Here is an 18955-nt window from a genome sequence, read left to right on the forward strand (position 1 = left end):
TTCTTGTGTGCAAAACATTCTATGAGCTAATGGCTCACTAATGAAAGCAAATATTCCATCAAATTAATGCTTACAGCAAAAATTAAGACAATGTTTTAACTGAAGAAATTAGTGCTAGGATTACAGACCCACACCATCCTGTCCAGGTTCCCTCAGTGGCAATAGAGTCTAGTAAAAATTTTCTGCCCATTTGGCTGGGAACCATGATCCATCTTCTGATTGCAGGTTCACCACACACATCTTGAGACAACAGGTATATTCCACTGCACCTAGCTAGGGGTTGAGAACAAGTCTTAAAGGCTTTTCTGCCTAGATTAGCCTCAAAACATGATCTTTCCATTCTCAGTCTCCCAAGTAGCTAGGATTAGAAGTGTGAGTTACTGTTGTGTGGCCCTTGTGTAAATCTATGAATTGCTGACTGAACCAGCTCCATTTCTCATGGAATACTTTTATGAAAGAATGATTATTTAGAGTCAGATATTTTGGCATACATTTGAAGGTGAATAAAGTGAGCCTATCACTTGAAGAAAAACAATGATAACAGATTTTACTTGTTTCTACCCAGGCAGAAAGCTTAGAAATTTTAAAGCTTGAGAATCTCATGGTTACTAATCAAAGTGTCCAAAAATTTTGATGTGATGAATAAAGACTCCTGATGAAATTGATGATATAAAAATATGAATTGTGATATACCATATGCATATTTACTTGCATATAAATATGCATATAATGTGCATATTTACAAAATATGTGTAACTTCTTGAACCAGTATTTTTCAATGAGTAATACATGACATAGAATTATATGTAAGTTTAAGTAGATAGGCCAAATTAACTTATCAGCTAATTTCTGACAATAATTCTGTATTTCACATGCCAGAAAATAAATACATAATATTCTCTATCTAGTAAGAATACTCTTTAAAATTGAAGGCACATGAAAGTGTTTTTCACATGAACACAAAGGTCATTTGTTACAAACACAAAAAGAAATATTAAACTTCTTCAAGCAGAAGAAAGTGATCTCCCTTTGGATATACAGGGAAAAATGTAAGACAAGTAAATACATATAGTTTCAAGTAATTATTAATTCAATCAAAATCATATTCTTATGGGTTTATAAAGATATAATAAATAAATTTAAACGACAAAAATGCATGACTTGGGTAAGAACAAATTAAGGTGTCCTTCTTTTCAATGTTGCAGAGATTGATAAAAATTTTTATTTGAATCTTTGGTCTGTGAGTCTAGATTTCTCAGATAGTTACCTGTTAGGACAAACTAACTCTAGGAATAGGAGTGTCTCTGTGTGTTTATGTGTGTGTATACCTATAGTGGATGCTTAACTCAGGACCTGGGTGCTGTCCCTTAGTTTTTTGTCTGTTTGTTTGAAGCTGGCACTAGACCATTTGAGCCACACCTCTACTGCTGAATTTTTGCTGATTAATTTGAGATTAGAGTCTCTGGCACTTGTCTGCCTGTACTAGCTTTGAATTGCATTCTTCAAATCTCACCTGTCTGAGGAGCTAGGATTATAGGCATGAGCCACTGGTGCCCAGCTAGGAGTTGTTTTTGATTTTTGTCTTATAAATTCTAAACCTATTCTGCCTCCTGTAGAGATTGCTATGCTGCTACTGTTATGACTATTACACTTGTGAGTCAGCTGGTTTTCAAGCATAGTTTGGAGCCTGCAAGCATTGTCTGGTTATTGAGCAGGTTAAAAATCCTAACATTTTCTTCAATATGCAGTAGCTTTGGCAAACCTTTGGTTAATTTTATATGTGGTCAAAACTTGATTGAAACCTTTCTCTAGTTTTTCTTTTTTTCCTTTTTTATAGAAGATAGGATTTTGTGAGGGGAAATCCTGCAAATTTAGAAAGTTCTCCCAGTTTTTGCCTTCTAATTGTATTATTTAGAACATTCATATTCATTGTGACTGTCAATATTTTTGTGCTGAAAGCTATCATCTTACGCTTTCATATTTGTCTCATTATTTTGTAAAAGTTCTCACTTTTTGTTTTTGGTGTTAAGAGAAGGAATCAGGACATGTTAGGTCTTTACTACTGACCTAGTCCAAAGGTTCCTTTTTCTCTTTGATTTTTCTGGACTTGACTTAATAGATACATCAGTCCTGCTTTTAAAATTCTTTTTTATTTTAAATTTTTGCTAAGGAGTTTGATCTTGGAGTCCTTGAGGGTTTCTTGTACTGTTTGAAATATCCAGGAGGTCAGAAATTTTGTAATGCTACTCAGTGTTGTTAGTTACACTGGCATAGTCCTCAGCAAAATATCTGAGCTAATAAGTAAAGCATAAAAGGCTTATTTGGGCTCCCTTCAGAGTGTTTAACCCACGGTCACTTTGCTCAGTATTTCTTGGTCTATGATGAGGTAGATTATGCCACTAGGAGCAGATGACAGAGACTATCTCATAGTGGACAGGAAGTGGAGACCAGACAGGGTTTGGGTACCAAATATAACCTTCAAAGTTATGACTCATGTGATCTAGTTCCTTTAATAAGGTCCTGAAATCCTGGCAGAACTTCCTAAAATAGCAGCGCCAGCTGGGACCAAGCACTCAACACATGAACCTGTGAAGGACATTTCATGTTTAAACGATAATGTTTGGTCCCATGGCCATCTTACGATGCAAAATATATTTTCATTTCAAAGAGCCCCAAAGTCTTAATATCAACATCATTCAACAGTATCATTTTTTAAATTTTAGTTTTTTTGATACTGATATGAACTGAATTCAAGGTAGGCAAGTGCTCTATGACTTGAGCCTTATCCCTGGTAAACAGGCTGCTTTTGAACTCACAATCCTCCTGCCTCAACCTCCACAGTGATTGGATTACAGGTGAATGCCAGAATGCCTGTTACCATAAATTTCACTTTTATATAATCTTTTCACTATCATGTTATTCTTTTGTTCTCTTTTTTTAATTTTTGGCTATTTTCAAGGTGCTGGGAATTGAGTATGTAGCTCAGCGGTAGAGCACTTGCTTAGCACGGGCAAGACCCTGAATTCAGTCCTTTATACTGCAAAAGACTTAAAAAGCAAAACAAAACACCCAACTACTTCTAATAATGTTTTAGCCGCTTCTTTATGTTGAGTCAATTTTATTACATACCTCCAGAGTGGCCTTGAACTTACAATGTATTTGCCTCTACTTCCCTAATGCTGGGAATACATCCCTTTTCCAACATATCTAGTGATTGGGCATCACATTTTCATAATGAGAAATATAGGAATGACCTATTAAATATCATGCCATAGGGCTGGGATGTAGCTCAGTGGCAAAGCGCTTGCCTAGCAAGCGCAACGTCCTGGGTTCGATCCCCAGTACCAAAAAGGAAAAGACAAAAAAAAATACAGTTAAATATCATGCCATAGACAAAATAGGCAGGAATTCCAAACCTGTACATTTTCAACATTGTCTGTATAAATATTATATGCAGAAACTCTATAGAAAAATATTTCCTTACATCACTAATCCTCAAAATATACTTCAAATTTAATTCATCCTTAATTCATTCAATGTCTGACAATGTACGACTTCATGAAAATGCCTGTTAGGTTTTATTATAGTTCACTTTGAATGAATTTTTTCTGGAGTATCAGAAATAAAAGTCTTTTATAGTGCACTGGAAAAATAATTTGTTCTGGCTGGAATATGATTATATAAATATACGCTGTTCTCCTTGTAGTCTTGACATCTGTGGAAGCCACAACTCAAATTGACTCATCAAATGCCACAGAGACTGTGAGTAGAAATATTTTGAAAGATATTACCTAAGGGGTTTTGCTCTGAGCCCAATTATGAGCAGACTTGACTTGGTCTGTGCCTTCCTAATATATACTAAGAATTTATTGTAGTAGAGTGGCTTAAAATACCAGCAGATTTTGTTGTATAGGTATTCTATTGACTATAAACGAGTATTAAAGAAATTCTTTCAAGAAAGCAAAGTTATCTACATTATCTGCATGTGTATGATTTTGGAGGAATTAAGTTAATTTTTAATCCCATGCTTATAGTTTCAGTAAACAATGAACATATTTCACCAACATTTCACTAGTTCACTGAAATCTACTTAAGAAATAAAATTAAAAATGGAAATGTTTTAAAAAAATCAAATGGAATTTTCTATTACAGTACAACAATTTCTATTTTCATTTTTAAGTTATATCAGCCTACTTTACAGTCATTTTGTGTGAATCAAGAATTTTTCATGCTGATTATTCTATTTTGTCACATTATATGTTCCCTTAGGATTATTCTGAAATCCTTTCATGCTTGTGACCTGGATTCTTTCTTCAGATATCTCAATAAATGGGAACTGATTTTTCTGGTTGGGGATATAGTTGCCTGATGACTTTTTCCCCCCCTTTTATACCAGCCTGCACAGTCATTTCCCAGATTTAGGCTAACCTTTCAGATTTTCTATTTCTTCCTTAACTAAATACCAGTCATTCTTTATTTTCTTTTACCTCCTAATTCTTCCACCATGCAATCTACTTCAGGATTCCTCCCTAAACTAAGGGTGAAGTAAGACAAGATTTACAACATTCTCTAGGTATTCCCTAATCCCACTCATCCCCCTCCCCCTCCCCCATTTTCCTTCTCTCTGATTCTTCTACTTTTCTAAAGAAGGGTTGGATTTTTATCAAGGAAGCTGGAGGGTAAGGTAGAGCCCCTTTTTTAGAGTCTCCTTTCAGATCATTTGCATTTCTGGTTGGAATTTTTCTGGCTGATGCTCTCCAGCAGATTTCATATAATGGGCGCGCGTGCATGTGTACATGTACACACACACAGTGTTTTTATGGCATGGACAGAATCACAGGAAAGGCTGTGGCTCTTCGCGCACGGGTGTTGGGAGTGCACCTGGCTCTCTACTTAACTTGGGGGAGACCCAAATTTTCTGGATGAACAATTTACCTTTTTTTTTTAAAGCATTTCCTTGACACAAAATCTTAAACTGTATTGCTTTCCAGCTTACACATAAACTGACTTACTATTGGTGTACTGACACACAAAACCGAGGTACTGACTTAACGTTTCCCATCAACGTTCCCTTTGTCTTACAGGAAAGCCTAAAATTACAGATTAACCTACAGCAACACATAGACCCACATTTGCAGGTGGTTTTTTTTTTTTTTTTTCATTCATGTGAAAAGTTTTTCTTCTTCTCCGGCACCCAGCACCAGGACTTGAAGTCTGGCCTGGGGGACAATCCACCAAGTATGCATACATCTATGACTGGCAGCGTGAGGGCGTCCTCTTGCAAAGGTTCCCCAAGTCTGAAGACACCCACCCGCGTTTCAGTTACGGGGTGCCACCCCAGGCTCTTCTGGGGCCGCGCCATTCCCGTTGGCCTCCTGCCCTCCAGGGCTGGACACGGCCTCCGGGTCCCGATTTCGGGTCGGGGTTACTTTCCACTTGGCGAGCTGGCGGGACCGTGCACGGCGAGGTGCGCCTTCGGGGCGTAGCCTGGCCATTTAAACCAGCGAATCCGCGTTCTCCGAGTTCCTGCCACCTCCGGACTCTGCACGGCAGATGCTCCCGGGCTGCCTGCACCACTCCGGACCTACCTCCGCCCCGCTCCGCGCAGCGGGGACCGATCGGAGCGTCCGCTTCTCCCCGGCAGCGGGGGGGGGGGGAGGCGAGGACCAAGTTGGAAAAAAACAAACAAAACCACGGCAGGTCGGGTGCAGAGCCCCCGAGCCACGGCGGGAGGGACGCCGGTGAGCGGCGGCGAGAGGGACCGCGCGGAGGGGGCGGGCCGGCCCCGGGCCGCTCGCATTTCCTGTGGCAGGGGCAGCCCCTGCCGCCGCCTCTCCCGCCGCGGCGGGACCATTTCCTGAATCGCTCGAGCGGAGGGAGGCCTGGGGCGCGGCCCTACCACCTGCTCCCGGAGACGGGGGTGCCGCGATGCCGGGGCCGACGGGCGCGGGCCAGGGCCGGAACGGAGACGGTCCAGCGGGGCTGTAATTCTTCAGAAACACCCAGAAACGTACTGTCCGAGGGCCTGCGCCCCCTGCCCTAGGCAGGGCCGGCCGGCGGCGTGCGCCGCCCCGCAGCATCCCCCCTCCCCGCATTCCACAGTGGTTCGGCCCGAGAGGCCGGCGTCTTGCCCCCAGTTTGCCGTTCTCCGGGAGCGCTCGGGACTTGCCGATCGCGGTGACGGCGGCAACATGTCTGTGGCGTTCGCAGCCCCGAGGCAGCGAGGCAAGGGAGAGATCACACCCGCGGCGATTCAGAAGGTGAAACCTCTCGGGATCAGGGCTGCCAGGCGCGTCCCGCTCCTACGGGAAACACCGCGGGCCGGGCGGGCCGGAGTCGGCCGGCCGGGGACGGAGGCGGGCCTGCGGGGAAGCCAGGCGCGTCCCGCTCCTACGGGAAACACCGCGGGCCGGGCGGGCCGGAGTCGGCCGGCCGGGGACGGAGGCGGGCCTGCGGGGAAGCCGCCGAGTGTGGGAACCGAGCCGCGCAGGCTGAGCCCCCCCCCCCTTTCCCGAGTGGGAGAGGGCGAGCCGGTTTCTCCACCGAGCCCTCGGTGCGCTCGGGCACTTTGGGACAGGGGTACACAAAAAGCCCCCGAGCAACCGCCGCCCGATTTCTCTTGGGATGGGGCGGCGTTCGGGCGGCGGGCGCGTGCGCCTGGCGGCGGCGGCGCGACGGCGGCGCCCGCGCGGAGAAGGGCGGTGTGCCGGAGCCGGGCGCCCCCCGGGCCCCGCGCCCCCGGGCCCCGCGCCGCGCGCACTTACTTTGGCGTCGCCCCGCCCCGCGCGCCGCGGTGGCTTCGTGCCGATCCCGACCCCCCAGGAGGGGAAGTCTGCACGCCGGTCGTCACCCCGCTTTCAAGCTGGAGGAGTTGGGGTGGGGGTGGTCTCTCTCACTCGGGAACCTTTTTAGAGTCAGAGACGCAGCCCAAGTGGAACCCCAGCACCCCCATGAACTTGAGGGGCAGACCCCCCCCCTTCCCTCCCTCTGGATCACCCCTGTGCTTTACCTCTGATGGACGTGTTGATGGAGAACGCCTGTTGCAGGCGCCGAGATGACTGGGCGAGCCGTGGTCCCTACCTCCTGGAACTTTGGGTCTGGTGGAGGAGTCAAGTCGTGATCAGTTACATAAGTCGTGATAAAAACACTAGTCCGCCGTGCCCTTCATGGAGAGGCTAGTGCGAACTCCGGTGTTAACGTCCTCTGTGGGCACAAAGGTTCCTATCCTCTGGTTGCAGCGTTCTAAAACTTCATGAGCTAGACTTCCCAAAGTTGTTAACTAGTCAAGCTTAGCATCTTACCTTACGTGTTTGCTTGTTCTCTACCGTAGGAAAAAAATCGAAAATAGAAAAGTCCACTTTTACTACACCGTGGGCATCACTGTTACACCCCTAGATCGGGCTAATAGGTTCCTGTTTAACTTTGTCAGTTCTTCAAAGAACTTAGTTGGGCATTTGACATCTGCCCAACTGTTGCTTTTTTTTTTTTGAACAAACTAGCAGAACAGTGCCAGGAAAATGTAGTGTTTTCATGCAGTGCTGAGTCTACAGCCTGAGGAGACATCACATGTACATACATACACTGTATTTCTAGAGGATTGATTATTTTCTACTAGAAAGTCTGGAGTGAATGATGCTCAATTATTTTCCATTCTCTGATAAGAGGAAAATAGATCCCAAATTAGGTGCTTCATTTTTCCCTTTTGGAAATTGATAGCTTTGAGACAGTCTAATTGTCAAGTTTGTTAGATTGAAGAAAATGGGTGAGAAGATACAGTACTGGATTAATGCGTTTTTAGAGGTACATTTTTGGCATCTGGTTTCTGTACTTAAGAATTAACTGCTTATTAGAAAGTCACATTTTCCCAACAAGTGAAGATTATGAAAAATGTGCAGGAAAAAGTCACAGCTAAAGTTATATGGGTCTTAATGTTAATTAGAAGAGTTGCATTAAATTATTGACCTCGTGTGATTGTGGTATTGTGTCTTACTATTTGACTGAACGTTTTCAGAAGGATCTTAAAGCTCCTGAAGATTTAAGTGGTTTGCTAAGGATAGCAAAGCTGGCACAAAACTTAACTCTTGATTGCTGTGATCAGTACTCTTTCTTCAGTGCCACTTAACTTAGTTGAATTATTTAACTCTCAAAGTCAGAATTATTTAGAACTGTAAGACAATAGAATGATAAATTAGTATATTGTTTGTTTTTATTTTTTTGAGACAACTTATAGATAGTACATAGAAATAATTGTATTTTATTATTGCATTCTATTTGGAGAATCACAAAAATACTGTTATAAAACTTGGAAACTAGCCAGCAGTCTGCCTACTCAAGGTTCCTGGACTGAAGTTTTCATGTATTTACTTCATTTTGGCTAAGGACTGTTTCTTACCCCAAAGCATGAGAATACATCAAAACCAACTTACTTTCGGAAAGGTTTTATTATTTTCTCTCTGGGCTTCAGTTAATAATTCAGAGGGTGATTAATCAGAATAGAGATATTAAAAATTACTGATTTTACATGATTCCAAAAGTGTAAAATAAAGCTTTTTTATGGTAAGCTTTAGAATGTATGTGAAAAAGATCCTAGTGGGCCAGTTCCTATATAGATGAAAAGTTTCTAGAATGCTGAACAACAACAAAAAAAAATCACTATTGAAAGGATTATCTATATAAGCTGTGTAGTGCCCAATTTTGTAGAAATTTAGTTTAGTATCTAATGAAACTATGTGAGAAAGAGCTAGTTCTACTAATCTTACTTTAGAATTTGTTATTGGAGTGAAATTAAAAATTTTATAAAATAGCAACATTGACAAAAAGGAGTTTTAAGAGAATTTCATTTCTTTGTGTCCCTGCTTAAAAATGATTTTTACATTATGTAATGATTGTTTTGGGGTAATAGTATTTTATTAAGGGATCCACTTTAAGCTGTATTTATTAATTTCCTTCACATTTCTAGTTTATTTGATATATGACATTTACATTTTTTCTAATTTCATTTCAGATGTTGGATGAAAATAACCATCTTATTCAGTGTATAATGGACTATCAGAATAAAGGAAAGGCCTCAGAGTGTTCTCAGTAAGACTGATAAACTTTTTTTTCTCATTTTTCTTTGCTGGTTAGTTTTCTGCCTTTTCTTTTATTAAGAGCTTTCATTGATTGGTAATTAAAGTGTACAATTCAGTGTTTAAAAATATACCCATAGACTTGTACGAATGTCTACCTAGTCAAGTTTAGAAACATCATCCCCAAGAGAAGTCATTCCCCATTCTTCTCCTAATCTCTAATCCCCTCATAACTACCTATTTTCTAAGTTTCACATAATATTTTCAGGGTTTACTGTGATAAAGTATCAGTTCTTTGTTCCTTTTCATTGCTGGTCTTCCATTTTACATTATTTATCCATCAGTAATGGACATTTAGGTTATTGCTAATTCTTGGTTCATACTATCTCTGAACATCTGTGTATAGGGTTTTGTATTGGTGATTTTTTTTTTACAAAAAATTCCTTTGTGAGGGAGTTCAGTGTCTGTTTTTTCTTCTACTTCTTACCCTGCCTTATAAAATAATGACTTAGAGTACTTATAGCAGGCACAAGGCTCTAGGTTCAGTCTCCAGAGCTTCAGAGAAATACGTAGAGACATTTATACATACTTGATTACATGTGTCAAATTTGTGTATGGCTTCATATGTAAGAAAGATAGATCTTCACATATGTAGTACATTTATGTTGTGGAATAACAAAGCAAAGCTTATAGAAATAAATAGAAAATTGATTATCATTTCTAAGGACCACATATTTTTATTTAGAGGAGATGTGTATGAAGTAAATAGTGAATCCCAATAAAATCTAATATTCACTAAAGTCAGTAATAAGCATCTCTAAAGCAACTTTGTCCTGCTGGTATACAAATGCCAACCACATATGTAACTTTAATTTTCTAGCAGACATAGTGAATAAGCAAAATGAAACAGGTGGAATTAATGATACATTTTATTTGATTCAGTATTTGTAAAATACTGTTATTTCATAATGTAATCAATAGAGGTACGGACAAGATTTTATATTTCTTTTTTTTTTTAAATTGTGAACATACTGTACAGAAGGGTTACAATTACACGGGCAAGATAATGAGTACATTTCTTATCAAGCATTGTAGCCTCCTCCTTTGTTTACCCTTCACATCCCTTCTCAGCCTCCCCCTGCCCCCCCAGGATTTTATATTTCTTGTATTCACAGTAGGTCTTTAAAATCCATTGTGTGTATCACTCTTAACATATTCTTTTTTTTTAACATTTTAATTAATTAATTTATTTCTTTACACATAACTGAAAGTGATGTTACAGTACATAAGTTATTTACAACTGTGCAGTAATGTGTTGCAAAATAAATTATCTAGAAGGCAGCAAAAGTACATTGTGAATGTATATAAAACTGTACAGCGTTTGCAGATACACTCTTTATAGGACTATTGGCTCTGTAGTTCTTAACATATTCTTAACATTGAGGACCAACCATATCTCACTATGTCTAGTAACTGTTGTATTGGACAACATAGCTTGAGAATATTTTATTCAGTATATTTTATTTGGGTTTGAGGACAAAAGTTTGAGGCCAACCTGGGCAGAAAAGTCTGTGAAACTATCTCTGCGAAACCATTGTTTCTAGGTACATATGTCTTTGCTAGAGAGCTCTTGATTTGTTCTCAGGCAGATATTCCCAGTAACCACCAGTTTGCTAGGTTTTCCTTCTGTGTTGATCTGTTGCTGTCACTTGATTCACTCTATCTAAATTTCATGTGTCCAGTACTTTTTCTCCTTTGTTTAACATAACAATTTCAAAATACCCTGCAAAAAGATTGTAATGGCTTATTTTCTTCTAAGTTTTCCGAGTCCTGGGTTTCATTAATTTCCACTAATGGTAGATCTTAGCTATCTTGTAAGAATTTTTGTACATCAGCTATCAGATTATTAAAAAAGTGGGAAGTTTGTAAAAACAAAAAACCCCACCCCAAACCCATTATTTTAAGCTGGTGTACATGTGCTTTATGTTGAAATCCCAGTCACTCAGGAAGGTTAGATCCAGAGGACTGAAGTTTGATGCAAAACAAATGTCTTGCTGGAAGCAGACCACCAGTGGCTCATACCTGTAATCCTAGCAACTGAGGAGACTGAGATCTAAAGATTGTGGTTTGAAGCCAGCCCCATCAGGAAAGTCTGAAACTTATCTCCAATTAATCACAAAAATGCTGAAAGTGAAGCTGTGATTCAAGCAGAGCCTTTTCTTTGTAGGTGGGGTTTGAACTCAGAGCTTTATGCTCACCTCTTTTAATCACAGCTAGCACTCTACCTTAGGTTCCAAAAATTTCTTCTTGTGGGGCTGAGAAGGTGGCTCAGTGGTAGAGTGCTTGCCTTGCATGCATGAGGCTCTGGGTTTGATTCCTCAGCACCATTTAATCAGAAAAAGCCAGAAGTGGCTCTTTGGCTCAAGTGGTAGAGCGCCAGCCTTGGTCTGGGACAGCGCCTAGGCCCAGAGTTCAGGAGCTATGACTGACAAAAACAAAACACAAATTTCTTCTTGTACCACAAAATGTTTTATCCTGTACTTTTTTCTAGCCAAATTCAAATTCAGTATCATCCATTTTTCTGAGCCCAATTCTTTTTTTTTTTTTTTTGGTCAGTTGTGGAGCTTGAACTTTGGGCTTTAGTGTTGTCCCTGCACTCTTCAGCTCAAGGCAATTGTTCTACCACTTGAGCCACAGGGCCACTTCTCGTTTTCTGGTTGTTAATTGGAGGTATAAGAGTTTTAAGGACTTTCCTGCCTGGGCTGGCTTTGACCTGCGATCCTCAGATCTCAGCCTCTTGAGTAGCTAGGATGACAGGCATGAGCCACCAGTGCCTGGCCCAATTCTTTTTTACAGCTGTTTAAACTAAGATCTGGGCATTCGATTATTTTATTTTCTAATCATTTGTATATTTTGTTCTTTATATTTAGAAATACTTTTTTTTAATGAATCTTGTCTATATATTTGAAAAATTGTTTTAAAATGTTCTAGCTAATATTTTTCTGTAGTTTAACTATGCAAATCATCAATGGTTTGATCACTACCTAAAGTCAGGCATGAATTGATTAAAATTGGGAAACAGTTATTAGAGTAATTATTGTTAGCTATGGCTCTTAAGGACCCCAGATAAAACCCAGGGATTTTAAAGTACAGGACATATTCAATTGTCTTTGGATTCAGTAGTATATGTTATGGATAGATAGAATGAGAACTCATGTTCTCAGCTTGAATCAGTAGAATACTGGTTTATTCTTTGTATTCTCAACTTTTCCACAAGTGAGTGGCTAACAGGCAAGTACTACCTTGTCCAGCTTTGATGGATTTAATTTCATTCTTAGTGTTCTTTTCTTTGCATATTCTTATTTTCACATTATTGGAATTGGTTTGTGAATAAAAAAATTTCTCCTCAGTTGTAGTAAATGTTCTTATTACTCAAAGTTGAAAAAGTAAAAGCAAAATAAAGAGAAACAAATGATAATTATGTGGGAGTTGATAATATAATTTTCTTTTGTTTTTGGTCGGTCGTGAGCTGGCATTGGTGGCTCACACCTGTAAGCCTGGCTACTCAGGAGTCTGAGATCTGAGGATTGTGGTTCAAAGCCAGCCCTGGCACGAAAGTCCATGAGACTCTTATCACCAGTTAACTACCAGAAAACTGGATGTAGTGCTGTGGCTCAAAGTGGGAGAGCCCTAGCCTTGAGCAAAAAGAGCTCAGCGACAGCTCCCAGGTCCTGAGTTCAAACCCCATAATTGTCAAAAAAGTAAAAATAAAATAACAAAAAAACGTATGTTAGGAAGCTACAATCATGTTGCTTAAAGTTAATGACACATACTGAAATACACATTGTTTATCATTTCGTTATTGTATAACTACAAAAACTAAGATATCTGATATTAAGCAGTCTACACCATTATTTTTGCAATAATATATTGAACACATTATTGATTAAAATGTTGTGCATGATTATTACCTATTTCCATGGCATGGAACAATAATTAATAAAAATTTTCCCAGGAAAATGTTCACTTAATATTTTTATCTCTGTAGTCAAGATTCTGCTAGAATTTTTTAAAATTGTGTTTTAGGTGACCTGTATGCAAACTTATGAAAAAAAATCTGAGCTTATGAATGATTTTGCTCATATCTATCTTTGAGCGCTGTTACAATAAGCCTCTGAGAAAAAGCTTAATTGATGAGTGTATAATAACAGTGTAATTTTACCAAAGCAAATAGCTATTCAAAGCAGATATGTTGGCACCTGCCTGTAATCTTGGCATTTGTAATGCTGGGACAGAGGATTGCAACTTCCAGGCCAATCTGAGCTATAGAAGCTTGTTTCAAGGGAGAAAAAAAAAGAGAAAAACCAATAAACTAACAAAATCTATAAGTAAATAAGTTAAAGAGAAAAGAAAACTTGTTGAAATAAGAAAAACCCAATTGTTTTAATTTTGTTTTTGTTTCTTATACTTGGCAAAATGACTAGCAGGTATTAAGACAAATTTAAATGGGTTTTATGTATAATATGGTAATATGTAAATGTTTCCTCATTATTGTTATAATCATAAAAATGACCTTGTTTGGGGAAAATTAACATAATGAAGACTATTAGGAGTATTAAAGAATTAAGTCTGCAACTATCATGTGTTTTGGATAGAAGTGTATGTGAAACAGAATTCTAGTAAAATATGAAAAAATATTAACAATTAGGAAATCTGAAAGAAGGAAGTACTTTTGTAATATTCTTAAAACTTCCCTGGAAGTTTAAAATAATTCCAGAATTAAATTGTAAAAATATTTAATGGTTGGGAGAGTTGGGACAAATGTCTTTTTTTTTTTCTTTTTGCTTATGTGGTGCTGAGGAATCGAACTCAGGGCCTCAGGCATGCAAGGCAAGCACTCTACCACTGAGCCAAGGTCCCAGCCCTGGGACAAATGTCTTAATTCTCCATAAGTGAGTCTATTTTTATAGATGCTTAAAAGTTCACGGAACTTTGACTTATTAGACAAGTGAGATTGTCGTTTGAACAGAGTGTATTTAGTAGGCTATTAAAATTGGCTTATTAAGTACTAATAATCATAACAATTTTGATAGTGTCACAAATAAATTAAGCCTCTTAAGATTTAGTATTTTTATTTTTGATGGGGTAGTCAGTAGTCCTCAGAAAATATATCTCAGTGTAATTCAACCATACTAACACCCAAAGAAGTAAAGGAAAACTTGAAGGAGTACTTTAAGATGAGTTAGGTGTTTTAGTTAAAAGAACTGGTTGGTTTTCAAATAATGGAGAGTTGTGAAATCTTGTTTCTTAAGATCAAGACTTCTACAAAACAATTTCATCTGTTGCTGTTAGTGCTATTTGAAGCATTTAAAAACATAACCATTAAAATAATTTAGTGTAATATAATTATATGATTGTGCTTGTCTAGGGATCATTATAAGAATTTATCATGTCTGATTAGGTATTATGTGGGGAACATTAAAAGTATCGACCTATTAGGAAAGTTTATAGTTAGTGAAAATTAAAGTTTTTTCCATAAATAAAAAATTGGTGAAATAAGTTATTTCAGGAAGAAATAGGTACCAAATAGTTGCTATGATTCCTTTAATATGTTGATTTAAAACGTGACTTCATTTTGAATCAGAATTAAATACTTCATTCGTCTGAATAAAATTCTTTGGACTTATGATGTAATTTATAGTTACTGTTTTGCATGAAATGAAATTTTATGGCAGCCTAACAATTAGATGCAGATTTATTTTGTATTTATGGACCCTCTTTACATACATTGTGATCAGACACTGGTAGCTGGATTACTACTACTTTTAGTGTGGTTTCGTTGGAGTTAACCTTTACAATCATGAAGAGAGTTTAGCCAAGCTCACTTATAAGTGTTTAACTACCTAATATCAATATTGAGAATTTAGCTTAAAATTTTGAAGTGCATTATTAGTAATGTTAGTGTCTTGTTATTTTCATCTCTGTGTTGTAGTATATTTTTCTGTTTTTGAGATTACCTGATCATTTTTCTCTAACTAGCATAGAAGAATCTACCAAAGTAGATTTACATTATATTTATTACTGTAAGAAACAAATCAATGATTTTCTACCACCTTTCTGATACTTCAAAGGAGGATATTGATTGTAGTTGGGTCTGAGGCTTTTGGCAAGCTGAAAATGTTAGAAGGAAAAGGTTAAACATATGGCAATAAATACTTCATATTTAAAAGAATGCTATGTGTGAAACCGCTATGTCAGTTACTCCATTGACAAGCTTTATACATTTATAGAAGTTAGCAACCTCTAACTCATCTGTGAAATTGTAGAAAATAAGAGCTACAATCATAGTGCTGCTTTGAATATTATGTGCACTCAAAACAATGTAACAGTGTGGTAAGAGCTCTGTTACTTAACTGCATTATTTATTGTTTGCAATCATTTTACAGAGGAAATAGGAACAGTTGAAATGGTATTGATAGTCAGGTAACAAATTTATTTAAACTGTAAAAATCATTAGAATGCTGTTTATATCTAAATGAAGGAGGAATTTTTTTTAATGTTGGTATTTGTTTTGTTTTGATAGGTACCAGCAGATGTTGCATACAAACTTGGTATATCTTGCTACAATAGCTGATTCTAATCAAAATATGCAGTCTCTTTTACCAGCAGTAAGTACCTTTAAAACAGTGTGAAGTTGATGGTCTTTTTTGAACTATATGGTATATTTATTGTTTAGTGAATCCTGAATTAATTGGAGAACCTGAAAGGATTCTGTGTTGTCTAAAATCTTTGCATAAACTAGTTTCTTCTCTTATGAAGTTAAATCCATTCACCTACTCATTAACTTATCTGCCTATTTATTTTATTTTTAATTAGAGGGACAATGTGTTAATATTGCACAGTAAACAACAGGCATGATGTGATTTCACTAATAAATGTTTCATTATGTATCTGTAGTAGATAGGATCATTATCCATCCAACAAAATTAACCATAGTTTCTTAACATCTTGTGATACCCAGTGTGTTTTCAATTTTTCTTATTTCAAAAAGCAAAAGATTTCAATGTTTGCCTACATCAAAATCCAAACAAGGTTCCTATTAGGCATTGGTTGGTGTATGTATTAAGGATTCTTTATGTCAGCTTATCCTTTTTTAATTTCCATTTATTTATTTTAGAAATTGAGTCATTTGTTGTGTAGGTTTTTTGTTTCCCCCCAACCTTTAAATAAGGCTTACAGTATCCTTATAGTCTTTGTTTAACATCATTCTCTGTATCTCCTATGCCAGAAAGGTGGTGATTACATGGACCGGCCAAGTTGGGTTTAGTTTTGTTATTAAGAGTATTTTATTGGTATTGGTATATGTATTTTCTACTGGAAGGGCATAGTGAAGAAGTGCAGTTCTCATAGGAGACAGTGTAAAGAAGTAAGGGGAAGGAGACAGTGCATTCTGCAAAGGCATACCCAAGTCACTTGCTTCCTCAAAGTAGGCCCCAATTCTACTGTCACCTGCTTCCTCAAAGTAGGCCCCAATTCCACTCTATCCTAGTGTCTCAATGAATTAAATCATTGGTAAGGTCAGAGCTTTCCAGAGTTAATCATGTGTCTCCAAGGTGTCACTCATTCTAATTAAATGTCTCTTTTTTAATGAACAGTATTTTTTACCCTTATGGGCTCAAGGTTTATCTCACTTCTTGAACAAGTACTTAACCATACATTTGTAATGACCCATGGTGTTGCTTTCATGTTCCTAGCTCTTTCTTGTTTTTATTATTATTGTTTCTTCTTTTCTTCCTTGTCCTCGTTTTCTGATTTTTTTTTTTTTTTTTTTGTAGTTCTAACAGTGCTTGAACTCAACATCTTGAACTTTCTTTCTCACTAGTTAGCAATCTATCAGTTAAGCCACAACTGCAGCCAGGCTTTCTGTTAGTTAGTTGAAGATAGAGTTCTGACAAAACAGGTTTTGAACTACATTCTTTTAGGCCTTGGACTCTTTGAGTAGCCAGGATTATAGGCATGAGCCATTGATACTTTTTTTTGTTGCTGTTGTTTTTGTGCTGGTACTGGGACTTGAACTCAGGATCTGGGTACTATCCCTTAGCTTTTTTGCAAAAGGCTAGCACTCTGTCACTTGAGTCACAGTTCCATTTCTGGCTTTTTGGAGGTTATGGGAGATGAGTCTCATGGACCTTTCTGGCTGGACTGGCTTTGAACCTTGATCCTCAGATCTCAGTCTTCTAAGTAGGTAGGATTACAAGTGTGAGCAACTGGGACTCAGCTGCTTGTTTTAAGTATATTTTATAGAATTTCTCTCTTCTGGAAAGATAAGGCATTCACTTTTTGTTATTAAGATTAAATGATTAAATCTAGGCTTGGTGGCACACACCTATAATTTTGTGGCCAAGCTGGGCTACAAAGAGAGACATTGTCTCAAAAACTAAGTAATTATAAATGAATAAGGTGTATTTGCTTAGTAATAATTACTTCTTGAGGGTTGGGTAAAATTAGGTTTTCAGAGCTGAAATCTATGATATATGAAATTACGATATATAGATTTGTTATGTAGATGAAATTGCTGTTTCATAAAATAGGAAAAGGTTGAATTTAATGTGGATCTTGGCACCAGAAACTAGAGAGAATATACAGTTAGTAGATAGATTATTTTGGTACCCAGCCTTTTGGAAATTTGGGGAATTATCATCCAGTAAAAATAAGTAGGAAATATTAATTATGAAATTTCCACTGGTCGGGTTTTGTATTTAACACCTAACTGTCCCTTAGGGAGGGACAAGGTAATATGATACCAGTTGAAAAGATTCTTTAGTTGAGGTAATTTATTGGTTCGTTCTAAGCTTGCTTATAAATTCAGGGCTTCCTGTGGTGGCATTTGTGTCATTCTGAATTTTTTTGTAAGAATGAATGATTAGAGGGGATCTTCCAAAACTCTTAGATATGTGTAGAACTCACTTTTGGAAGACTAATTTAGGACTAAAGTGAGTATGATACTGATGAGATTTTGGGTTCCTGTCTTGCTTGACTTTGGTTTATATGTATGAAAGTTATCAGCTTTAGGAAGGTGTTTATAATAATATTTCCTATTTTGAATTTTGGAATCATTTATTTATGTTATTTTAGTGCCTCCTTGTGGGTAACTATATTAATGGCAGTTATACTGACCATAGTTATATGTATGAAGCCAGAAATTATGTTTGTAATGATGCTTATATGGTAAAGAAACATTTATTTTTATAGTATGTCATTTAAATTTGAGAACTCTTTAATTTCTCTACTTTATAGCTTTTCCTGTTCAACTATAGTAGTATCTTTGATTTTTGTTTTTTTTTTTTTTTTTGGTCCGGTCGTGGGGCCTGAACTCTGGGCCTGGGCGCTGACCCTCAGTTCTTCAGCTCAAGGCTAGCGCTCTACCACTTGAACCACAGCGCCACTTCCGGCTTTTTTTTCTGTTTATGTGGTGCTGAGGAATCGAACCCAGGGCCTCATGCATGCAAGGCAAGCACTCTACCACTGAGCCACCTTCCCAGCCCGATATAGTAGTATCTTTGAAACATTAGGCTGTAGTAGTTAATATTTTTGAAACATCAGTGAACAAAACACACGTATTGCTATAAACGGATCATGTAGTGTATTGAAAAATATGGAAAGGAAAATTCTCAATATATTGGGAACACTGGAGTTTGGGTATAGGAATTAATTATAATATGAAAGAGTGGTCAGGATAGACCTTACTAAGAAAGGTGACATTTAAATAACAGTTTGAGTAATAGTGTTTTCAGTCTTGAATGATAAAGCTAAGGGACAGTACTTAGCCTGAGTTTAAGCCTCAGAACCGGTAGACACACACATGTAACATACATACACAAGCGTGC

General features: G+C 38.0%; 2 protein-coding genes across 3 annotated transcripts in view; one reads left to right on the forward strand and one right to left on the reverse strand.

Annotated features, from left to right (window-relative positions):
• Psma8 (proteasome (prosome, macropain) subunit, alpha type, 8) overlaps positions 1-5636 on the reverse strand; it is a 30660-nt gene extending 25024 nt beyond the window's left edge. The window contains exon 1 of the mRNA XM_013014859.1: positions 5312-5636. Coding sequence (XP_012870313.1) covers positions 5312-5362 — 51 coding nt within the window. The 5' untranslated portion in view covers positions 5363-5636. The remainder of the gene's footprint in view (positions 1-5311) is intronic.
• A 479-nt stretch (positions 5637-6115) lies between these two features.
• Ss18 (synovial sarcoma translocation, chromosome 18) overlaps positions 6116-18955 on the forward strand; it is a 52995-nt gene continuing 40155 nt past the window's right edge. Inside the window, exons 1-3 of one of the 2 annotated variants that reach the window (XM_013014885.1) lie at positions 6116-6260; positions 9005-9081; positions 15652-15736. In XM_013014885.1, the coding sequence (XP_012870339.1) occupies positions 6192-6260; positions 9005-9081; positions 15652-15736 (231 nt within the window). In that variant the 5' untranslated portion in view covers positions 6116-6191. The remainder of the gene's footprint in view (positions 6261-9004; positions 9082-15651; positions 15737-18955) is intronic. The other variant, XM_013014884.1, reaches the window with a different exon arrangement.

Source organism: Dipodomys ordii, unplaced genomic scaffold (assembly GCF_000151885.1).
Source record: "Dipodomys ordii isolate 6190 unplaced genomic scaffold, Dord_2.0 Scaffold25, whole genome shotgun sequence".
NCBI classification, from domain to species: domain Eukaryota; kingdom Metazoa; phylum Chordata; class Mammalia; order Rodentia; family Heteromyidae; genus Dipodomys; species Dipodomys ordii.